The 25,529-nt window shown below is 42.4% G+C and overlaps 1 protein-coding gene across 1 annotated transcript; it reads left to right on the top strand.

Annotated features, from left to right (window-relative positions):
• Window positions 1-6,671: 6,671 nt before the first annotated feature.
• On the top strand, window positions 6,672-22,307 carry ZNF892 (zinc finger protein 892). The gene is made up of 5 exons (XM_054547806.2): window positions 6,672-6,941; window positions 8,191-8,279; window positions 10,987-11,086; window positions 11,559-11,648; window positions 13,694-22,307. Exons 1-5 carry the CDS (start codon window positions 6,821-6,823, stop codon window positions 14,920-14,922), a joined length of 1,629 nt encoding a protein of 542 aa, XP_054403781.1. The 5' UTR covers window positions 6,672-6,820; the 3' UTR covers window positions 14,923-22,307.
• The last annotated feature ends 3,222 nt before the right edge of the window (window positions 22,308-25,529 follow it).

Here is a 25,529-nt window from a genome sequence, read left to right on the forward strand (position 1 = left end):
ATTACAAGGTGTTCCAATTCCACCCTACTGCTGTGTGACACCAATTTATGTGCTGCAGTGGGAGAGGGGTGCCACTGCTGTTCAAGGCCACATTATTCTAAAGTAGTGCCCATGTCCGTGTGTGAAGAAAGTCCAAATTTTCCAGAAGCACACAAATTAAAGCCAAGAAAAGCAATGAGAACCATATTAGTTTCAGGTACTTTTACCTTCTCTGCATCATACAGAGAAGAGTATACTCTCCTTCAGTTACTGATCATGTAAGTACCAGTAAATACTCTGGGAATATTCCTTCCCCGTGGAGCCTGATCCCTGGTGCATGCACACTGGGGGACACTCAAGAAATAAAATTAATAATTATAATACTAGAAAGAGATAGGTGCTATGGAAAAGAAATAAAGTAATGAAGGATAAAAAGGCTTCACAGAGACAGTGAACAGAGGCTTGGCGCTGGTGAGAGAACAAGCCTGGTGGCCATCTGGGGGAAGGATTATGCAGGCTGAGGAAGAGGCAGAGGGCTCCAGAGTGGAAGCTTCACCTGATTGAAGAAGGACAAGAAGGTCAGCGTGGCTGCAACAAAGCAAGCAAGGGGAAAGTGGTAGAAGAGATCAGAGAGCTAGTGGGGGTGGGTGGTGCAGGTTATGAAGGGGCTGTGGGCCATCGTAAAGACTTTTGGCTTTTATTCTGAGATGAGGGATCCACTATGTTGAGAATAGAAGGTGCAGGACAAGAGTAGAAGGGGTGGGACTAGTTAGCAGGCATTTGCAGTGATCCACCCAAAAGATGATGATTTGAACCAGGGGGCTGGTGGTGGTGAAATGTCATTGGATTCTGTATGTATTTTGAGAGTAGAGCCGGCCAGGCACGGTGGCTCACGCCTAAAATCCTAGCACTTTGAGAGGCCGAGATGGGTGGATCACGAGGTCAGGAGATCAAGACCATCCTGGCTAACTTGGTGAAACCCCATCTCTCCTGAAAATACAAAAAATTAGCTGGGCGTGGTGATATGCGCCTGTAGTCCCAGCTACTTGGGAGGCTGAGGCAGGAGAATCTCTTAAACCCAGGAGGCGGAGGTTGCAGTGAGCCGAGATCACACCATTGCACTCCTGCCTGAGCAACAGAGCGAGACTCCGTTTCAAAAAAAAAAAGAGAGTAGAGCCAATGGAACTGGATGTGTGGCATGAGATAAAGAAAATGATGACTCCAAGGTATCTGAACTGAGCAACCAAAGGATCAAGTTGCCATTTACTGAGGTGGGGAAACTGCAGAGGGAAGAGGCTTGGCAGTGGAGGAGGGGGAACAGCAGAGGTTCACTTTCGAACATGCTACATTAAAGATGTTTATGAAACATCAGGTCAAGAGGTGGAGGAGACAGCTCAAGGTCAGGGGAAAAGCCCAGGCTGGAGATATAAATTGGGAGCTGACCACATTTGGGTGGTATTTAGAGCATGTGGGTGGAACAAGATCATCTAAGAGTAGGCACTGCTATCCTAGTGTTGACAGAAGAAGAGAGGCCCAAGGCCTGAGCTCTGGGGCATTTCAACATTTGGTTGATTCTCAGATGAGCAGCTTCAGCATTATCTGGGAAGTTGGTGGAAACACAAACTCTCAGGAACCACCTCGGACCACCCAAATGGGGGTGGAGTTCAGCACTGTGTTTTAACAAGACTTTCAGATGATTCTGATTACCATATAATTGTGTGCCACAAAATAGCATTTCGGTCAATAGCAGACCACATATATGATGGTGGTTCCAAACAATTACAATGAAGCTGAAAAATTCCTATTGCCTAGTAATGTTGTAGTCATTAGGGCAATACATTACTCATGCTTGTGGCGATGCTGGTGTAAACAGGCCTACTGCGCTGTCAGTTGTATAAAAGTACAGCAATACAATTATGTATAGTACATAATACTTGCTAATGATAATAAACAACTATGTTACTGGTTTATGTACTTATTATACTATACCTTTTATCGTTATTTTAGAGTATACTCAATATACTCCTACTTATAAGAAAAAAAGTTAACTGTAAAACAGCCTCAGAGAGGTCCTTCGGGAGATATCCCGGAAGCAGGCATTGCTATCCTAGGAGATGACAGCTCCACGCCTGTTACTGCCCTTGAAGACCTCTCACTGGGACAAGATGTGAAGGTGGAAGACAGTGATATTGATGACCCTGACCTTGCATAGGCCTAGGCTAATGTGTTTGCGTCTTAGTTCTTAGTTTTCTTTTCTTTTCTTTTTTTTTTTCAGACGGAGTCTTGCTCTGTTGCCCAGGCTGGAGTGCAGTGGCGCGATCTCAGCTCACTGCAACCTCCATCTCCTGAGTTCAAGAGATTCTCCTGTCTCACAGTCTCCGCAGTAAACTGGGATTACAGGCAAGCACCACCATGCGTAGCTAATTTTTGTATTTTTAGTAGAGACATGGGGTTTCGCCATGTTGGCCAGGCTGGTCATGAACTCCTGACAGGTGGTCTGCCCACCACCGCGCCTGGCCAGAAAAGGTAACTTGTTGAAGGACGATTCTTTTTATAAATTTAATGTAGCCTAAGTGTGCAATAGTTATAAAATCTACAGTAGTGTAATGTCATAGGCCTTCACATTCACTCACCATTCACTGACACACCCAGAGCTGAAACCGACCCAATAGTCCCACAGACAAGTTTTTTTTTTGATAAACATAGAATGTGTCCCTTCTAGTCTTTTGTTGTTGTTGTTTTGTTTTGTTTTTTGAGACGCAGTCTTGCTCTGTCACCCAGGCTGGAGTGCAATGGTGTGATCTCGGCTCACTGCAAGCTCTGCCTCCCGGGTTCATGCCATTCTCCTGCCTCAGCCTCCCGAGTAGCTGGGACTACAGGCACCCCCTACCAAGCCCGGCTAATTTTTTTTTTTTTTTTTTTAGTAGAGATGGGGTTTCACCATGTTGGCCAGGATGGTCTTGATCTCCTGACCTTGTGATCCGCCCGCCTCAGCCTCCCAACATGCTGGGATTACAGGCATGAGCCACCACGCCTGGCCTTCCCTTCTAGTCTTAAAGCTTGAAACTTAAATTTATCTGAGTTCTTTCCACAGGAAAGAACCCCAGGCCTCTCAAAAATATCAAAGAATGGGCTGGGCACAGTGGCTCATGCCTGTAATCCCTCCCTGCACTTTGGGAGGCCGAGGTGGGTGGATCACCTGAGGTCACGAGTTCGAGACCAGCCTGGCCAACATGATGAAACCCCGTCTCTACTAAAAATACAAAAAATTAGCTGGGTGTGGTGGCGGGCACCTATAATCCCAGCTACTCAGGAGGCTGAGGCAGGAGAATTGCTTGAACCTGGGAGGCAGAGATTGCAGTGAGCCAAGATCGCGCCACTGCACTCCAGCCTGGGCAACAAGAGCTAAACTTCATTCTCCAAAAAAAAAAAAAAAGTATCAAAGAACAGAAACTCACCAGATCACCACATCCAGACAGTGAGACACCAGGCCTCTCATGCATCATGATTGCTAACCTACCCCTCCTGAATTCCTATTTTCCCACACATTGTTACATTTCTTCCCTGCTATATAAACACCTCACTTTAGTGGGTCAGGGAGATGGATTTGATACTGATCTCCCATCTTCACAGCTGCAGCACCCAATAATCGTCTCAGTCATTGGCTTCCTGTGTGGTGAGATTATGGTCTCAGTCATCGGCTTCTTGTGCTGTGAGTGGCAGGACCTAGACCTACAAGAAAAGAGTTAACTGTAAAACAGCCTCAGAGAGATCTTTCGGGTGGAAACCTGGAAGCAGGCATTGCTATCCTAGGAGATGAAAGTGTTTTGGTAACAGAGTAACTTCCAGTCTTGCAAGCTCCAATCATGGTAAGTGCCCTATACAGGGGTACCATATCTTTTATATTTTGTTGTATCCTTTCTATATTATGTTTAGATACACAAATAACATTGTGTTACAATGACCTACAGTATTCACCACATAACCTGCTGTACATGTTTACAGCTTTGGAGCAATAGGCTATACCATATAGCCTGGGTGTGCAGTAGGTGGTACAGTCTAGGTTTTCATAAATACATTCTATGACGTTCACACAAGAACAAAATCACCTAAGAATGCATTTCTCCGAGGGTATCCTGGTTGTTAAGTGATGCATGACTGTTGTTTGGAAAACACTGGCTTAGAGGTGAGTAGAAGAGGAAATACCTAATGAGATTAAGAAAGAGTGACCAGTCAAGGAGGAAGAAAACCAGGGAGTATTTCCAGGACCAGGGAGTAGCCAAGTGTTATCACCTGCTGTTAATAAAGTGAGATGAGGACTGACAATTGATGTGGTAACAAAGGAGGGATAACTGTGATGGGGACGGTTAGCAACAAGAAGAAAGGGGTACTCCAGACATATTGAAACCAGCCAATAGTCCCATAGACTTTATTTTGGATAAACATAGAAAGTGACTCTTTGGTGGTTTTTGTTGTTGTTGTTGTTTGTTTTTTGTTTTTTTGAGACGGAGTCTTGCTCTGTTGCCCAAGTTGGAGTGCACTGGCACGATCTCTGCTCACTGCAACCTCCCCCTCATGGGTTCAAGCGATTCTCCTGCCTCAGCCTCCCGAGTAGCTGGGATTACAGGCGTGCACCACCACGCCCGGCTAATTTTTCTATTTTTAGTAGAGATGAGGTTTCACCATGTTGGCCAGGCTGGTCTCAAACTCCTGACCTCAAGTGATCCACCCACCTCGGCCTCCCAAAGTGCTAGGTATGATAATAGGCATGATCCACCACGCCTGGCAGACTCTCTGGTCTTAAAACTTGAAGCTTATACTTGTTTTATCATAGTTCCTTCCTCAGGAAAGACCCTCAAGCCTCTCAAAACAGTATCAAAAGATGATTCTGAGAGAGCATTTGATGAAAAAAAAAAAGTATCAAAGAACTGAAACACCAGATGATGGCATCCAGACAAGGATACACCAGACCCCTCATTCATCATGATTGCTTCCTTATTCCTCCCTAGTTCCTGTTTTCCCCCACACAGTTACATTTCTTCCCTGCTATATAGACCCCTGGTTTTAGTAGGTCAGGGAGATGGATTTACAGCTGGTCTCCCATCTCCTTGGTTGTAGCACTTGATTAAAGCCTTCTTCCTTGGCAATACTCCTCTCAGTGATTGGCTTTTTTGTGCAGCAAGCTGCAGGGCCTAGACCTTATCCCTGGGGTTTCTGTAGCAACATCAGCGAGTGGTGTCTTTCATATGAAGCATCTTCTGAAGGAAACTGCCCAACCCATATCTCCTGCGGAAGGAAGGGTGGGGAGACTCCCTTTGGCTGTCATTTGAGCTGGCAGGGTTGTGTCTCTACCACATGTCCTTTATCCCCACCCTAGCTTCCTGGATCAAATGCAGCCAATCTATGGACCAGTTAGAGGTAAGTGTGGTTATCTGTGCAGAAGAAACCCAAAATAATACTGGCTTATACAAAATAGAAGTTTGCATCTCTCTCATGCTATAGCCCAAGCTCTGTTCCAACAAATTACCCAGGGCTCCGTTCCTTCTATCTTGTTGGTTTACCATCCCTAGGGTGTTAACCTAGTTCACATGGCCCATGATGATTTACTACGTTCCAGTCAGCAAGGGACTGGGGGTGCTGGGGAGGGCAAAGGGCAGGAATAATGAGAAGCTTTGGAAAGCCTTGAGCCTATCTAAAAATTGGAGATTCTGCTGGAGAAAGGTCAATTGGACATTGTGGCTTGTATCCAAACAAGGACATAGCTAATTAAATTTTCTCTTGGGAATCTGAACTGGACAGAAACCTGGCACTTTGGTAAGTGAAAACACGCACTAGCCTGAAGACCCGCCCACCCCTAGAGCTCCTGGGGAGTCTGCAATGTTGTACCCAGGCGAGTTGGAGAAAAACGCCACACTTTGAGAGGAATTAAGAGTCCTTTATTAAGCCAGCGGCCAAACAGACGGCTAATGCTCAAAATTCTCTTGGCCCCTAGGAAGGCGGTTGATTAACTTTTATACCTAGGTTTAGGAAGGGGAGGGGAACTCAAATGCAATAATTCTACAGAAGTAAAAACATGCAAGAATCAAAAAACAAATGGTTGCAAAGAGATAAACAATTTAAAAGACAAATGGTTGCAAGAAGAGCAATGGTACCAGGTGCAAGACTTTAAATCTTTCATTATAATTAGATATACGGGGTATGCCGGACCCGAACTCAAGGCTTTATGTTGTTATCTCTTTGAGAAAAATCCTGTGAACGTCATACATTGTTGGTGCTAGTACCTTATCAGTTAATTGGACTCCTTTGAAATGCTGAGGACCTGCTTACACAGGTCAACTCCTTGCGGAAGGGGGTTGGGTAAAGAGCCCTTAGTGTCTTTTAAATTAAGGGGTCAATTGGAGTTTGTCCGGCTTTCCCAGCTAAAGAGAGTCTTATTTACATGAGAAGCAAGGCTAGGTGATTAAAGAGACAAGCAGGATAAAATTCAAAGTAACGAGTTAGAGTAAAAACAAGGTGAGGCATTTCAGCAAGACCCCCAGGCTCCAGCCTCCTTGGGGCAGCAAGACTAGTTTACTGGTTCTTCTTGGAGACCTGGCTGTTTTTGGGGTTGAGGTGATTTCGGGATTGAAAGTCCATTTTTCTTTATTCCAAGGTGCAATATGGAACAAACATTCCTGGTTACTTAAACTGAGATCACCTCAGTGCTGGCCACGAAGGGCCGATTCATGGAGGCGCAGCAGCGGGGACACCGCCGGGCGCCTCCCCTCCGATAGAGCACCGCAGCCCCGGAAGGATCCTGCGTGGGTCAGGGGCGCCGCCTTCCGCCGTCACAGTAGAGAAGATGCGAAAAGTCCCAGCCGGGCGGGGTTTGGCGCGGCCACCGACCAGAGTCCGCACCGAGGGAGGAGCGGCCCTTCGAGAGCCGCTGGCAGGGTTTAGCCAGCTGGTCAGCGCTCCTCCAGGTCGGTCAGGAGCGTGCGCCGGCAAGAAACGCAGCCCCCGGTGCAAGTGGCCGCAGGGTCTTCTGGGAAGCGGTGTTGCGAGTGAGGGCCACCAGCGGCGCCCCGCGGAGGATTCTGGGAGTGGTAGTTCGGCCACATGGTTGGCCAGCGCTAGGCGTCCCCGCCGGCTGTTAGATGCCTTTGTCGTCGGGGTCGGCTTCCTCAGTGTCTGGCTGGAGGTTGAACCCAGGGTAGAGGAGGGCTGAACGCATCCCCTTTTAATCTGAGTGCCCAGGAGGAGGGTGGCGGGAGGACCCCCCCGGGTGGGGGCGCCAGGCCGCCCACGCGTGCGTTCCCGGCCTCTTGGGGGACCCGAGCCGCGGACCTCCGGCCCCTTCCCCTGCCGCGGTTGCCTCCAGCGTGGGCCGGAGGAAGGAGTCTCCATGGAACCTGGGGGCAGAGGTGAGGATTTGGGAGTGATGCGGCCTTGGTGCCCGCTGCAGAGGGAGAAAGGCTGCCTCTGACTGGGGCAGGCTCAAGAAGGAGTAGCGTCACGAGCCCCTTCCTACTAGCCGGTCTCACTTGGGGTTTTGAGGGACAGCCCGCCACTTCCATTGCCCTCCTGGTCTGTAGGGCGCTGGATGCCTCCCTTGCCCAAGGGAAAATATCAACACATCTGACAATTTGGCTTTTGATAATGACTTCTTTTTTGATCTCAGAGGAGCCCCATAAGGCAGTAGGAAGGGACTATCCGACCCTTTTGGAAGGTAGGGAAAGCAGGGATTTGAGAAGTCATGGAATTTGTTTACAATCCTGTTTTGTTTTTGGTGGTGGTGGTTTTTTTTCCATAAGACACATCACTTTTCTGAGTCAGGCGGTGTTGTATTAATATCTGAAAAGTCAGTGTTCAAAAAGAATTTAGTCTTCGTTTATCCTGTGAGTCTGGAATACAACAGAGATGAATCACTGAGGCGTGGACATACAAAGACTTTGAGTATTATTTTGACTAAATAATACGCATGCAAGATAAAAATATGTTTAATTTATATGTCCAGATGCTCATAGGAGTTCTACTGGAGTTTAAGGGCAGAGGAGAACAGGAGGAGCCTAGAGGCAGCAATGGTCAAGGTGTCTTGATTAAAAGATATGCGATTGTCCTTTGGTTCCCAGTGTTGACTCTTCTTAGATGACAACTAGCTGGTGTGTGGCACTTCCTGCTAGTTTATTGCAAGGACACAGTAATCATCATGGCTCCTGTCTCCACTTTTAGGATCACTTTTTGAGGACTCAGACCTTCTCCATGCTGGAAACTCAAAAGAAAATGACGTGACTGCTGTGCTGCTGACCCCTGGGTCCCAAGTAAGTTTAGATTTCTTCTTTCTTTTCCTTCTGTTCTCAGAGCAAGGATATCTTTCCTTCCATTGTTTATGGAATTGCTCAGCCCTGATGCCTAGACCACTGGGTTCATCCTGATAAACTGATGTCTGATGACCCCAAAGGAAGTGCTCTTCAGTTGTGCAGAACTTTCTTCCCAGCGTTGCTTTCTCTCTACCCACTGAGTGTTTGCTGCACACACATTGAGTACTGTAATTGGCCTTGGTGAGATGCAAAGAAGTAAAAGCCACTTGCTCCTGCATCGTGGAGTTTACTAAGGCAGTGAGAGATATATAAATAAAATAGTTAAACACGAAGAAATAGATATCTTTTAAACGTAGAAATGATTGGTCCAGACAAGTCATAAAAGTCTCTGAAAGAGATTTTTTTTATCATCTGTTTGGGAGAAGTGTGGGATAAAAACTGTACTTTGAAAAACAAGAGAGAGTGGGTAGTTGAAGGGTGGAATAAGGGAATATTACAAGACAGAACAGCTTTGGCCAAAAAATAAAAAAAAAAAGTCTTCAAATGATGAGTGAGTTGGAGGTCTTCCGAGGATGTGTGGATGTGTGAGTCACTGTGGGTTGACCTAGACTGTGGTGAGGGAAGCTTGGCTGTGTTGTACCCAGACCCCAGGACAATCTACACTCGGTCTTATTCCAGAGGCAAATGAAGGCCCCATGGTTTTTAGAGGCCCAGCAAGATGAAACATGCCATAGCTGATTGGAGAGAGAAGATTAGTAAAGATGCTTCTGTAAGATTTGGCCAAGACAGTAGGAGATTGGCAGACCCTTTGGTTCAGGTGCTGCGACTCTTTGTTTCCGTCACACCAGGCCTAACAGCATGCAGGTACTGATGATCCTTATAAAACCATGGGAGAAAATGCCAGTATTGATTTTGATCTGTGAATTTGCAGATCGCTTTCAGAAAGATGAGAGGAGAGAAAGTCAGTAGCACCTGCTGACAGTGTCTGATTGGCCTGCCTGTGAGTTGATTGCTGAGGTTTTCTTAGGGAACTGAAGTCTGAAAGCAACTGCCTGTTAGTCTGTTAGTGTTAGCATTGTTTGTACAGAACGAAGATGGTGCACGTTATATTACTTGTGCTGATCACTCCTGAGGCATATGACCTTAAGTGGCCATAAACTTAGAAGTGTGGGATTTCTTACTTAAAGTGTTAAAAGAGTATATTTTGGGCAGAGGATTTTCTGAGTAGGTAGTTCTTTTGACTTTATGTCATTATGTGCTTTGTTTTACCAGTCATTTTTGAAAGACTATGAAATATACATTAGAAAGCTGAATATAAACAAAATTAACCGTTCAATTCATATATGTGTATATATATATTTTTTTTTCCAAGGGGCTGTGGCCCAAGTGGTAGTTTAAAGAGCGGTAAAACTGATTCATTTGCTAACCCAAGGGATGGTTTATTTTACTGTAAGCTAAATTGTAGTTGCATAGAAATTTTAAAAATAGAATTTGAAAAATTATTAGACATTTGTCTTATCAGCAGTAACAGATTCAAAAGAGCATTACCTGCCCTGCTCCCTTATTTCAATATTTTAGTAAACAAACTAAACTTTGTGCCTGTCATCGAGATGAAGGTTAGGCTAAATACTCCTGCAGTGTTTTCAATGTTTAATACGCTTCTGTTCTCCTCCCCACTTCTGTTCCCATGCACACGTTTATAGAACACCCCATTTAAACTTGTTTCTATTAATTCTTATTCCTTCCTTCCTTTCTTTCATTCAAATATTCAACAAATATTTACAGAGTTTCTGCTCTGTGCCAAGTACTAGGCTGCTTCAGTGAGCAAAAATAGACCTGGCCTCTGCTCCTGTGGAGCTTATGTTAGCCACAAGATCCCCTCTATGTGTACAACCCAAGGGAATGGAAGGAACATGTGTTCTAACTAGAGAGTCGGGGAAGGCTTCCCTTGAAGTAACACCTGAGCTGAGATCTGAAGGGAGAGAAGGATTCACATTGCTGAAAGGATGGGGCAGGGGGCAGAATATTCAGGAATAGGAAGCAGGATGTGTAAAGGGGCTAAAGGGAGTAGGACACACACTTCAAGCAGATGAAAGAATGCCACTAACTGGGGGATGGGGGCAGATTGATCAGGTCGTTGTGAAAAGTGACGGGAACACTCTGGGGACTTTCATAATAATTTGGGCTTCAGATACTGTTTTACAAATAAGTCTATATTCTGTGACATGTAGGAAACGTCTTAATTTTTAATATATATATGGGACTGATTTCATTCTTAGGAAAACTAGAGAAAAAATACTTCAATTTCTTGAACCCCGTATGTTTTAAAAACTATACCATAAGGAAAATATTTAATTCACAATTACATTTTTCTCTCCTTTTTCCTGTATAAATAGTAGCAAATGCTGTAGTTCTGTAATTTATTGATACATAAACTAAAAAGTTCATACCTTCAAGTTTTACATTGAAGGTGCTTTCCTTCCTACTTGCAGGTAATATGCATTTCTGCTGCCTGGAGGCAAAGAGTGAGTCTGTGGACTACATATTCACCAGAGAATCTTAGTACTGGAAAGGGTGGCCAAGGCCATGTTGTCTGTCCTTTTTTTATCCTTTCTGTCTTCCTCCTCCTGTGCTGTCAGTTTTATTCCTCTTCAGAGGCCTCTGTAAGGAGGCTCGTTGGTGAGCACCAATGTGTTTGGTTTTTCAGGAATTGATCAGGGATATGGCCGAGGCTCTCACCCAGTGGAGGCAGCTGAACTCTCCTCAGGGAGATGTGCCTGAGAAGCCTAGGAATCTGGTCTTGCTGGGTAAGGATGGCTCCCCCAATGCCTGTGAATTTACCCAGTGTGGTACCTTGGCCTCCTCAGTTCCTAGGAGCTCCAACGTCCTTATATTCAATGATTCTTAATTCTAGTAGGGCCTGAGACAGGCAATTTCTGCCTTTTGTTTCTGGATATAGTTTTAACACTCCTGGAATTAGACATAAACACCTTTATTTTATGGACCTGTAGCATCCTTCTTCTCAACTCCTTGACCAAGGATGTGGAGACAAAGTGCTAATGAAAACAACTCTTAAGAGAATGGTTGCTTATTCTTTAAATAGGGGGAGGTAAAACTGATAAGGGCCTCAAACCCCTATCAATCTTCCTACCTCGTGAGCACTGTTGAGGAAGAAATGGAGAACTGACTTCACTCTCTCCCTCTCTTACCATGTTCCTAAAGACCAGGGAATGAACACTGAGGTCTTCACCAGACTCCTTTTTCTTTCCCTATGAATAGGGCTTCCAATTTCCACACCTGATGTAATCTCTCAGTTGGAGCATGAGGAGGAGCTGGAGAGAGAAGTCTCAAAGGCAGCCAGTCAAAAGCGTGAGTGTTGGAAACAGTGCGAGTAAAACCCAGATTGTCAATGCAAATGCTTGTGGAGGAGGAGCCTGTCCAGATTTTGCTAGACCCATGGAAAAGTTGAAGTCCCTGTCTCACCGCTGTGCCGCATCCTAGCTCTGTGGATGGTGATCTGTTTATAAAGTTATAATTTGATTTTTTAGAAAGTAAATACTTTCTACTCTTTCAAACCAATTCTTTTTCCCAAATAAGGTAAAATGAAACCAACATTTTAATGTTTGTTAATAACTTGCTTGGGTTCAAGGCTCTAAAGCAGGATTTTTTACATGTGTTATTTTATCTTTGCCGGATGCCATTTTTTTGAGTCTCAGATCAATGACTGTAAATTCATCTCTGGGTTTTCCCTTGCCACCTTCTCTGTCTAAGCAGAGGCAGCATAGCATGATGGTTAAGACTGCAGACTTTGGAACTAAGCTTCCTTGGTTTAAAGCTGATCTTAGCTACTCATTAGCTTTGTGACCTTTAACAGATGACTTGTGTTCTCTGTGACTTAAATTAAAATGGGGATAATGATAGCACAGAGCTTATACTGTTTTGGTGACAATCAAAGGAAATAATCCAAGGGAAATGTTTTAAACAGTACCTGGCTATATGGTAAGCAAAGGTAGCTATTAAGTCCTAGTAGCTTTTTTGAAAGATGTTATGGATTTGACCCTGTTACTTCTGTCAAACTGGATTACTGCAAAAGACTATTGGCTAATTATACTTTCTTTTACTCTTACCCTTGTAAAATTGAGGCAGCATAATACTGCTAGATTCCCCAATGAGTTGCTTACTCTGCCAGTTCTCTATTCCTCTACCTGCTTTCAGAGCCGTTGTTAGTCTACCTGCCTAACTTTTTTGCCTTCTCTGTTCTTCACCTTGAACTCTTAACATCAGATAGGCAAGTCCCTCACTATCCTCCACTAACCGTGTGTTCTTCATGAACATTTGGGGCTTTAATTTTTTTCACTCCCCTTAGCTGGAAGTCCATTTGCTTTTAACCTATTCTACCTATTTGTCCTTTAAAATCCCAGGCACTTCCCTGAATATATCTAGTTGAGAACACTGTATTGTATTAATTTATTTCATGTAGAGACATGATTGAAATGAGTATTAAAGAGCATTTAAGCTTAGAAGTATTTAAACATTTTTAGCAATGAAGCTTTTCCCCCTCAAATTATTACTAGGAAGTCCGGGAACTTGGGGTAGATATCTTGAGAGGTTGGGGACTCATCTGAACACATGGAGTTTTGACCTTCCCCTCCCAACACACTGCTGTTTTTCTCTTTCTTTCCTTTCTCTCTTTTTTCTTTCTTCTTGGTTCTGTTTTACTCTTTCCAGTTTGCTGAGTCTAGGGTGATGGTAAGCAATCAGAGGTGATTAGTTGCTTTCCAGTTAATAAGCTTTGTGGTCATCTGAGTTTGTAGACCTGGACCATGTTGAATGCTAGCTTCTAGAATTTGTGTCTTATCTTGAGACAGTAGAACCAACAGATTTTTGTGAAAGGGAGATGGTTTTGAGCAATTAGTCTTTTAGCAGTGGTTGGGCCATATTGGAGTAGGAAAAGATTGGTGGCAAGATTAGCTAAAGATGGTCATTCTTGAGGCATGAAATGATAAGGCTCTGGTCAGATGGGTACAGTGAGTCTTTGGAAGACCATCTTTCTCTGATCCTAGCCCTGTCTCCTCTAGATCCTTTTTTAAAAAAATCTGCTATTTCTCCATATCACCTCTTCTTAGTCTCATTCTGTTATTTTTTGTTATTTCCCATCCTGCTGCATAGAGGAATGTTGAGTACCTGCACACACTCTCCTTTTATGCAGTCGTACTTCTTTGTCCAGTCATCTTTTTTTTGTTGTGTTCTCTCAAGATTGAAAGACTATTTTTGAGAGCTTTCAAGTTCATGTGTCCCCTGTAAATATTCCTAACAAAGAATGAAACAAACATGTCTCATTAATTTCCTACCACAGCAGTTATTTTTCTCTCAGTGTAGGAAATGACACACATGTGTATTTTTGCTTATTTCAGACTGGGAAACAATACCAGAAAGCAAGGAGCTAACTCCAGAGAAGGATATTTCTGAAGAAGAATCGGCTCCTGGGGTGTTAATTGTAAGATTTTCAAAGGAAAGTTCTAGTGAATGTGAGGATTCTTTAGAGAGTCAGCAGGAAAACCATGAGAAACATTTAATACAAGAGGCTGTCACTCAGAAATCTTCTAGGGAGAGAAGCTACCAATTTGATGAATTTAGAAGAAATTGCACTCAGAGGTCCTTACTTGTTCAGCAGCAAGGAGAGAGACTATATCATTGTGATTCATTTAAAAATAACTTAAAACAAAATTCAGATATAATTAGGCATGAGAGAATTTGTGCAGGAAAGAAACCTTGGAAATGCAATGAGTGTGAGAAAGCCTTCAGTTACTACTCAGCTTTTGTCTTGCATCAGAGAATTCACACCGGAGAAAAACCCTATGAATGTAATGAATGTGGTAAAGCCTTTAGCCAGAGCATACACCTTACTCTGCACCAGAGAATTCATACTGGGGAGAAACCCTATGAATGTCATGAGTGTGGGAAAGCCTTCAGTCACCGCTCAGCCCTTATTCGGCATCATATAATTCACACTGGAGAAAAACCCTATGAGTGCAATGAGTGTGGGAAGGCCTTTAATCAGAGTTCATACCTCACTCAACATCAGCGAATTCATACTGGAGAGAAACCTTATGAGTGTAATGAATGTGGGAAGGCCTTCAGCCAAAGCACATTCCTTACCCAGCATCAGGTCATTCACACTGGAGAGAAACCTTATAAGTGTAACGAATGTGGCAAAGCCTTTAGTGATCGGTCAGGTCTTATTCAGCACCAGAGAACTCATACTGGGGAGCGGCCTTATGAGTGTAACGAATGTGGGAAAGCCTTTGGCTACTGCTCAGCCCTGACTCAGCACCAGAGGACTCACACTGGGGAGAAACCCTATAAATGCAATGATTGTGCCAAAGCCTTCAGTGACCGCTCAGCCCTTATTCGTCATCAGAGAACACACACTGGAGAGAAACCTTACAAATGTAAAGATTGTGGAAAAGCATTCAGCCAGAGCTCATCTCTTACAAAGCATCAGAAAACTCACACTGGAGAAAAGCCCTACAAGTGTAAGGAATGTGGAAAAGCCTTCAGCCAGAGTTCATCCCTCTCTCAACATCAGAAAACTCATGCTGGAGTGAAAACCAAGAAATATGCCCAAGCTCTTAGCATTTAGCCTTTGGCCAACACAAGAGAATTCATACTGGATAAAGACTGTAAATGTGGTACATTCAGAGCATAGTTATTGAGCATTTACCATACTTGCTGTGGGGGTCTACAAAGAAATTTAAGACTGTGTTGCAAAAAAGTTATTGACAAGTCATTGCTGATGTGGGATGTAGCATGATTAGACTGTGAAAGTATAGTTTTACATTTTTAAAAGTGTTCTGGCAGAGGACACTAACATTCCCTCAGGAAAGAGGAAAATTATCTGTAACACCCTAACGTGTATGTAAATTGCCATATCCTTGGGAGAGAAATGGGGTGTGCCATGGTGGAAACTGGACATCTTGACTGTGCCGGGTATTTTCATAATACTAAGAATATAAGTTTTAAAGAGGTAAGTTATCCTTTTAGGGAAGTTGCATGGGTAGAAAAAAGAGATTGAGAATTCACAGTGAGTTTGTCCAGAGTCAGGAGTGGTGGTGGAAGGGAAGTTGTCCTTCGTTCTTAAGTTTAAGGAGCCAAAGGAAGTAGAGGGAAAGGATAGAAAAAAAGAGCTAGGGGATGAACCCAAGAAATGTTGATTATGAGAACTACTCAACTGAATATTCACAACCATGAGAAATATAGACTTGCTAGTTGGTCAGTTGAAAAGTTTCTGTGAGGGTAGCCTTACCCTGCAACTAAGGAATGTTGGCTGCAGGATAATGCAGGGTGTTTGCTTTTGGACTTTTTGTCTTTTAGACCTTGCTTATTGAGACGTTGCCTACTAAATCATGTTAATTCCAAGGGTCAAGAAAAACAGCTTAGAAAATTGAGTACAGAAGAGACCTTTGATGTGTTCAAACTGTTTTAAGGTATCTTGAGTTACCTGAGAATGTGCTTATTTATAAAGATTTACCTCAGTTGTATCTAGTTTGTACCTTAGATTTTTTTATAGCTTATAGTAAAGTTTAGTTGTAGATTTGCACTGACACTGCATATTAGATTATGAAAAACTTGAAAAGACTTTGAAATACCTTTTACCATTTTACTTTTGGGTAGAGGCAGGTGGCATCTTTTTATATTTTTTTCATTGAAACTTTGAAGATTATTGGACATATTATTTTGAGTGCAGTGTTTTTAATTTTAGGAAGTTGTACTATGATGTATCTTGGTGTGAATTTCTTTTAGTTTACCCTGTTTGGGGTTTGCTTAGCTTCTTCAATCTGTAGGTTTATGTCTTTTGCCAAATTTGGGAGATTTTCAGCCCTCATCTCTTTAAATACATTTTAGCCCACACCTTCTACTCCTTTTCTTCTGGGACTCTAATGAAAGAAATGTTAGCTCTTTGGTTGTAGTCTCACAAGTTCCTGAGGCTCTGTTCATTTTTTCTTGATGATTTTTGTCTGAATCTGCTCAATCTGCCATAACAAGATAGCATAGACTGACTGAGTGGCTCAAAAAAATATGTATTTCTAACAGTTCTGGAGGCTGGGAAGTCCAAGATCAAGGTGCCTGCTGACTGCTCCTAGTGAGGGCTTTCCTCCTGGCTTACAGATAGCTGCCTTCTCACTGTGTCTTCTCATGTCTGTAGTGCATGCAGATGGGGGACCAGTTTGGAAAGGGAGAGAGAAATAGCTCCCTCTTCTTATCAGTCCACCAGTTCTAGCAGATTAGGACTCTGCCCTTATTACCTCATTTAACCCTAGTTACCCCCCTGAAAACCCTGTCTCCAAATAAATTCACATTGGGGATTAGGACTTGAACAAAATTTTGGGGAAGAGAGGATACGTTTAGTCCATGACATTCCACCCCAGCCCCCCACCGAATTTATGTCCTTCTGTGCAGAATACGTTTATTCCACTCCAACAGCCCCCAAAGCCCTAACTCATTCTAGCATTAGCTCTAAAGTCCAGACCTTCAAGTAAATATCACCTAAATCAGATATGGCTAAGACTCAAGGTACAGTTTATCCTGAGGCAAAATTACTCTGCAGCTGTGAACCTGTGAAACCAAACAAGTTATGTGCTTCCAAAATACATTTGTGATCTGGACATAATTTAGGCATTCCCATTCCACAGGGGGAGAAATAGGAAAGTAGGAGGAGGGATGCATCCTGAGCAAGTCCAAAACTTAGCAAGGCAAATTCTATTAGGCCTTCGTTTCATCAGATCTTGTGAGAATAATCCTCTTTTGTTCAATGCTCTGCCTTCCAGATCCACTGGGGTAGTGGTCCTATCTCTGTGGTACTGCCAGGTAGCCCCTCTCCTAAGCCTCTGCAGGACAATTCTGCCCCTAAGTCTTCAGTTGGAGGCTTTCTGTTCTGTTGAGACCAGGGTGATGGTTCCACCCTTTGAAACGGGAGGCATCCCCAATGGTCTCTGAATTGTTTTCAGGGTCATTCTCTTTTCTTGAAGGATAACACATATTCATAGACAAATGGCTCTCTAGTCTGGTTCTATAGGATCTAAGAAGTCCTAAAGCCTGCCTTCATTTTATTTTGTTGTTTTTCTGTCCCCTTTAGTGCCAGGTGGCTGTGTTTCTGCTGTTATAATCCCATTTATATTCCTGGCTTCTCCTGGGGCTGCTAAACCCATCTGATCTCTATTTATCAAATGGTTGTTAAGCCACACTCTTAGTGTTTTCTTCGTAGCAAATTTTCTCATATTTTTGTGATATGGATAGAATTTTCAAATCTCTTTAATTGTGCTTCCTTGTTTCTTAACAGTTCCTTCTTCACTTAATCTCTCTCCTCTCACATTTTACTACAAGCGCTAAGGGGACCCAAGCTGCACCTTCAGTGCTTTGCTTAGAAATCTCCTAAATAAACAGTTTCATCACTCTCAAGTTCTGCCTTTCAGAAAACACTAGAACAGTTCAGAGAAGTTCTTTGCCACTTTATAACAAGAACCACCTTTTTTTTTTCCAGTTCTAATAACATGTACCTCATTGCCATCTGAGACCTTGCCAGAATGGCCTTTAATATCCATATCTCTATCATGTACCTCAAAACTCTTTTAGCCTCCATCCATCACCCAGTTCCAAAGCTGCCTCCACATTTTGAGGTATTTGTTACAGCAGCATCCCCCTTCTGGGTACCAAAATCTCAATCTGCTTGGTCTGCCATAACAAAAATCCATAGACTGGGTGGCTCAAACAACAGAAATTTATTTCTCACAGTCCTGGAGGCTGTAAGTCTAAAATCACGGTCCAACAGCATTCAGTTCCTGGCTTGTAGATGGTTGCCCTCTCACTGTGTTCTCACATGACCTTTTCTCAGTGCATAGGTGTGGAGAGAAATTGGATTGGGACCCCACCTTTAAGGTCTCTTTTAACCTTAATTACTTCCTCAGAACCTATCTCCAAATACAGTCACATTGAGGGTTAGGGTGTCAACATAATGAATTGGGGTCATGGGGACATAGTGCATAACAGTTTTCTCTCTTCAGATTGAGCATTTTCTGTTGTTCTTTCTTTTTGTTTGTTTGAGAGGGAGTCTCGCTCTCGTCCAGGCTGGAGTGCAGTGGCGCCATCTCAGCTAACTGCAAGCTCCACCTCCCAGGTTCACACCATTCTCCTACGTCAGCCTCCCAAGTAGCTGGGCCTACAGGTGCCCGCTACCATGCCTGGCTAATTTTTTTTTTTTTTTTTGTATTTTTAGTAGAGACGGGGTTTCACCGTGTTAGCCAGGGTGGTCTCGATCTCCTGACCTCATGATCTGCCTGCCTCGGCCTCCCAAAATGCTGGGATTACAGGTGTGAGCCACCGCCTCGGCCAGGTATTTTCTGTTGTTATATCTTCAAGTTCACTAGATCTTCCCTCTGTCCTTTTGTTTCTGCTGTTGAGACCATCCTTGAGTTTTATTTCAGTTATTGTATTTTTCAGTTCCATTTGATTCTTTGTTCTGTTTCCTTGCTGAGAGCCTTTCTTTGCTTATTTTGTTTGTATTGAGCATGTCTGTAATTACTCATTGAAGCATTTTTGTGATGGCTGCTTTAAAATCCTTGCAGGTTATCCTAACATCTGTGTCATCTCAGTATTGACATCTTTGGGTTATCTTCTCATTTAAGTTGAGATTTTCTTGGTTCTTGGTGTGATGAGTGATTTTCAGTTGAAGTCTGGACATTTTGAGTATTTTGATATGAGATTTGGTATCCTATTTAAGTCTTCTGCGTTGACAGGCCTCCTCTGATACCACTGTGGTGGAGAAAGTGTTGCAGGGGGTGCTGCCTCATTACTTTAAGTTGGTGTTGGAAGTCCAGGTTCACCATTGACCTCTAATGACTCCTGGGGCAGGGGTCCTTAATACTGCTGGGCAAGGGTGGGATTTACAGCTCCCCACTAGGCCTCTGCTGACACCACACTGGCTGGGGAAGATCAGGAATGCCTTGTTGTTGCTGCTTACATGGCCTCGATTGACAGCATGGTGTGGGGTTGAGGGTAACGTCATGACTATTGGGAGCTGGTGTAAGTCCTGACCCCCCACTTGGCTTCCACTGAGACCACACCAGTAAGGAAGAAGAGAGATGGCTCTGGGTAGGGGGGATGCTGCCAGGGCAATGTGTGGGGAGGAGTGGGTTTTAGAAATCTGTCTGCCCAGTTGGTCTTCTCTGATACCACCCCAGGGTAAAGGTGAAGGACTGAGGAGCCTTGTTACAGGCTGGTGAGGGTGGAAGTATAGGCATTTGTTGGCGGGGATAGGACCATAGCTTTCTTCTGTGGTCTTTGAAGTAGGATTGTGGTTTTCTAAACATTTTGTGTCTTGCTAGGCGGCTCCCTTCCCAGTCCTTTGGCTAGAAAAAGCAGATTTTTCTTGGGGCTTTTTTTTTTTTTTTGTCTGTGCCTGTTGGCATTTCTGGGTTGCCAGCTTCTCTAGAACCCGATCTGGGATAGATGAGGCAATAAGAAAGCCCAAGAAAGTCACTGCTGTGTTCTTCCTCAGGTTCTGAGGTCCCTGGCCAGTCAATTCTCTCTCCACCATTTAGAACTTTCTTATGTTTGCTTTGTATATAATATCCCGGATTTTTAGTTGTACTTAGTGAGAGCAATAGGAGAAAGTAGTGCTCCACCTTTCCTGTGACATCCTCGTGCTTGACACTGAAATCACACATCAAGTTGTGGTATATATAGGGTTTGTGGTATATAACCTAAGGGTTTGTGGTATATACAGGTCATTTGTCCTGAAGATAAACTGCCAATTTGATAGGTAGAAACTATCAGCCTGCTTCATCTAGCTTTGAAGGAACAATAGTTTATAAATTGAGGAAACACCAGTATTTAATTGTAGGTTATAAACTGGAGAAGAATAGCTATGACTAAGAATATAAACTGTAGGGTTACTTTTTTTTATTTGTATTTTTGTTTGAAAAACATATGAGAAGCACTGGAGAACTGGACTCAGAATTTCGGATTTTTTTCCAATTATATATTATCTACATGTGGCTATCTGTTCACTTTAATTTGCCATATGACATATGATATCATAGAGAATCAACAAAATAAAGAATGAAAATAACTGAGATTTGGGACAAGTCACCTTCATCCTTTGAAATCTGTTTCCTCATAGATATATGTTTTAAAATTTAATGCCTACTTGAGAATGATTAAGAGTTAGGTAGAAAATGGATGCAAATGTGGTTTGTAAGCTATCAGGTGCTACGTAACTATTAGGTATTATTGATATAGTCATTTAGAAGACATATCCATCATGTATGCTTCACAGTGGTGTAGCCCAATAAAAACAACTGTGAATATAATGGAATGAGGCTTTTTATCTTTTTAAGTAAGTTTTCTGGGATCCTGTTAAAATCTGCATCTTTTGAGATAATCATATGGTTCCTTTTAATCTATTAATGTGGTAAAGTACATTGATTTTCTGATGTTAAAGAATCCTTGCACTTCTGGGATGCAATTTCGTGATTTTTTTTCTCCATCTCTGGGGGAGTTCGTGTCCTTTGAATTTTAGTTGCATTCATCTGTTAAACTGGGATTATTGTGTTTGTAGTGTGTGGCATGGTTGGTTTTAGGGGCTATTTAGATTTACTGTTTCTTCTAGAAAGTTGTAGGTTTTTCTAAAAATGTATCCTTTTTGGTCATCGAGTTGTTTAAAATATTTTTATTTTCAAGTACTTGTTCTATTTGAACTTAGTCCCTTTTTTCTTTCCTGATATTGCTTATTTGTATCCTCTCTTGGTAATGTTTCTAGAGATGTGTCAACTTTACTAGTCTTTTAAAATAACTGACTTTTTGAACTTTTGCAAACATCAACTTTTATCAAAGTGCACAATAAAATTCACCCACTTAAAGGTGTTTGCTATGTTTGATGAAGATATTACCCTTGTAACTACCACCATAATTGTGTGTGTGGTTGTAATAGTTCCTTCTTCTCCTCCTCCCTCTCTCCTCCTCCTCCCCATCTTCCTCCTCCTCCTTTCACCCCTTTCTCTTTCTTCCTCCCTTCTTCCTTTCTTTCTTCCACAGTTCTGTCTTAAAATGACCTATGTAAACTTGTGTAACCATCACCACAAAGGGTACAGAACGATTCCACTGCACCAACAAATTCCGCATGTGCTGCTTTTTTTTAAGAGTGGCTCCCCACCCCTCATTGAATATAAAGGCTTCGATTTTCATCAGTGTTGTGTCATTTATTTTTATTGCTGAGTAGTTTTCCACGTTAGATACCACAATATTCTTATCCATTAACCCACTGAAGCACGTTTAGGTTGTTTATAATTTTTAGTGATTATGAATAAAACTATTACAAATATGAACATAAATTTTCATCTCTGTAGGGTAAATATTGGAGTGAAATGGTTAGGTCATATGGTGAGTGTATGTTTACCTTTGTAACACAGGGCCAACCTTTTCCAGAATGATTGGTTAATTTTTTTTCCCACCAGCAATGTATGAAGATGTGGTTGCTCCATAATTTGCCAACACCGGGTATTCTCATTGTTTTTATTTTATCCATTCTAGTAGATGTGTAGTGGTATCTCATTGTGGCTTCAATTTGCATTTCCTTAATGACTAATGATGTTGAGCATCTTTTCGTATGCTTATTGTCCATCTGTGTATCTTTGATGAAGTGTTCAAATCTTTTGCCATTTTAAAAGAATTCTATTGTTTGTTTTCCTAGTTTAGTTTTGTAGTTTGTGGCTTGTCTTTTTATTCTCTTTTATTCAATTTTTATTTCAGTGTATTTTATAAAGCAAAGGTTTTAAATTTTAATGAAGTCCAGTTTTTCCCTCTATGGACCATACTTTGGTGTCATATTTAAGAACCCCATCCCTAACTAATGTTTAGGAAATTTTTCTTCTACTATCTTAATGATAATGTTTTTCACTTACATCCATTTTAGGTAATTTTTATATAAGGTGTTAAATAAAGGCCCAGGCTCATTGTTTTTACATGTGGTTATCCAATTGTTTCAGCATCATTTGTGGAAAACATATTGTTTCTCCATTGAATTGCCTTTGCCCTTTTGTCAACAATTGATTGATCATAGTTAAGTGGGTCTGTTTCTCAGTTTTCTATTCTATTCCATTGATTATGTGTCCATCCCTTTGCCAAAACCACACATTGTCTTCATTACTGTAGCTTTGTAGTAAATCTCAAAATCAGGTAATGTAAGCCCTTCAAATTTATTCTTTTTCTAATTTATATGTTTTCACTGTCATATTTGTCTATATATTATGTCAAGTTTTACTTTATATATTTTGACACTCAGTTGTTATCCGAATACAGGCTAAGAATTGTCAAATCTCTGGTGATTTGAATGTTTTCTCATTATGTAGCAACTTTCTTTAAACATAGGAATACATGGACACAGGAAGGGGACCTTCACACTCTGGGGACTGTTGTGGGGCGGGGGGAGGGGGGAGGGATAGCATTAGGAGATATACCTAATGCTAAATGACAAGTTAATGGGTGCAGCACACCAGCATGGCACATGGATACATATGTAACTAACCTGCACATTGTGCACATGTACCCTAAAACTTAAAGTATAATAAAAAAAAGAGAATACTTTATAACAGATAATATTGGGGTTTTTTTGGGGGGGAGGAGGTTTGAAACAAGGTCTCACTCTCACCCAGGCTGGAGTACAGTGGTGGTGCGATTTTGGCTCTTTGCAACCTCAACCTCCTGGGCTCAAGCAATCCTTCCACCTCAGTCTCTCGAATAGCTGGGATTACAGGCATGCACCACCACACCCAGCTAAATTTTTTTGCATCTTTTGTAGAAATGGGGTTTCACCATGTTGGCCAGGCTGGTCTTGAACTCGTGAGCTCAAGCAATCTGCCCACCTTGGTCTCCCAAAGTGCTGGAAACACAAGCATGAGCCACTTTGCTCCACCACAGATTTATTGAGATATAATTTATATACCATAAAATTCATCCATTTAAAATGTACAATTCAGTGTTCTTTGTGTATTTACAGAGTTGTACGACCATCACCACAATAAATCTTAGAACATTATCACCTCTAAAATAAAACTTTTAGCTATAACCTCTGCTATGGTCTGTATGTTTGTGTACCCTCAAAATTCATAAGTTGCAATCCTAACCCCTAAGGTGATGGTATTAGGAGATGGGGCCTTTGGGAAGTGATTAGGTCAAGAGGGCATAGCCCTCATGAATGAGCTCAGTGCTCCTATGAAAGTGGCCCCAAACAGATCACTCACCCCTTCTCCCTTGTGAGGACACAATGAAAAGACAGTCATCTGTGAGCTAGAAAGTGGGTTCTCACTCAAATTTCATTATGCTGGTGCCTTGGACTTCCCAGCCTCCAGAACTGTAAGAAATCATTTATTGTTGTTTATAAGCTACTCAGTCTATGGTGCATTTGTTATGGAAGCTGGAACAGACTAAGATAAGTCCTAACTCCTCTGTTCTCCCCAGCACTAGGGAACCATGAATACACTGTCTATGTTTGTAGATTTGCCTGTTCTGGACATTTCATATAAACAGAATCATACAGTCATCATACAGTATATGATCTGGTGTGGTTTGAAGGTGTATTAGCCCGTTTTCACATGCTATAAATAACCTGAAACTAAGTAAGTTATAAGGAAAAGAGGTTTAATTGGCTCACGGTTCCACAGGCTTTACAGGAGGTGTGGCTGGGGAGGCCTCAGGGAGCTTACAATCATGGGGGAAGGCAAAGGGGAAACAGGCTTATCTTACATGGCCAGAGCAGGAGAGGGGGAAAGGTGCCACACACTTTTAAACAACCAGATCTCATGAGAACTCATCATAAGAATAGCACCAAAGGGGGAAATCTGCCCCCATGATCTAATCGCCTCCAATCAGGTCCCACCTCCAACATTGAGGATTACAATTTGACATGAGATTTGGGCAGGGCCACAGACCCAAACCATATCAGAATGTGTCCCCTAAAGTTCATGTGTTGGCAGCTTGATCCCCAGTGAGGTGGTTCTGGGAGGTAGGGCCTAATGGGAGGTCAATGGATTATGGGGGCATCACCCTTATGAATGGATTAATACTATTCTCGTGAGAGTGGGTCTGTTATCACAGGAGTGGGTTCCTTACAAAAGAACAAGTTTGGCTCCCTCTTGCTCCTCTATTGCCCTCTCTTTGCCCTTTGGCTATGGAATGATGCAGCAAGAAGGCCCTCAACAGATACTAGCTCCTTGATTTTGGACTTCCTAGGCTCCAGAATGGTGAGGAAATAAATTTCTATTCGCTATAAATTACCCATTATAGCATTCTGTCATAGCAGCACAAAAGGGGCTAAGACATGGTCTTTGTGATTGGCTTCTTTCACTTACCATAATGTTTTCGTAAGGTTTATGTTATAGAATATATTAGTGCTTCATTTATTTTAAAAACATTCTTTCCTTTTTTAAAAAAATCTTGAATGTGATAGTACTTTTTTATTGTGGTAAAAAACACATAACATAAAATTTACCCTCTTAACCATTGTCTTAGTTTGTTTTGTGCTGCCATAACAGAATACCACAGATGGTAATTTATAAGGGTGGAAAATTTATTGCCTCACAGTTCTGGAGGCAGGGAAGTTCGAGATCAAGGGGCCAACATCTGATGCGGCCCTCCTTGCAGCATCATCCCATGATGGAACATGGAAGGGTAAGAGAGAGAGCAAGAGGAGACTGAACTCACACTTTTGTAATGGCACCAATTGCACCCACAAGGGTGAAGCCCTCATGGCTTAATCACCTCTTAAAAGGTCCTGCCCCTTTAAACTCTTAACACTGGCAATTAAATTTCAACATGAGTTTTGGAGGGGGTAAACATTCAAACCATAGCATTCCACCCCGGCTTCCCAAAACTTTAGTCCTTTCCAAATACAAAATACATTCATTTCATCCCAATATCCCCAAAAGTCTTAACTGATTTCATAACCAACTCCAGATTCCAAAGCCCGGAGTCTCATCTAAAATCAGATATGGGTGAGACTCAAATCACTATTCATCCTAAGGCAAATTTCCAGCTCCGAGCCTGTGAAATTAAACAAGTTACGTGCTTCTGAAATACAATGGTGAGACAGTCATAGGATAGACATTTGCATTCCAAAAAGGAGACATAGAAAAAAAGAGAGGAGATCCTAAGCAAGTCCACTCTGTGGCTTTCCTGGGCACAGTTCACACAGAAGCT

The sequence above is a fragment of the Pongo abelii genome, chromosome 12, assembly GCF_028885655.2.
Source record: "Pongo abelii isolate AG06213 chromosome 12, NHGRI_mPonAbe1-v2.0_pri, whole genome shotgun sequence".
NCBI lineage: Eukaryota > Metazoa > Chordata > Mammalia > Primates > Hominidae > Pongo > Pongo abelii.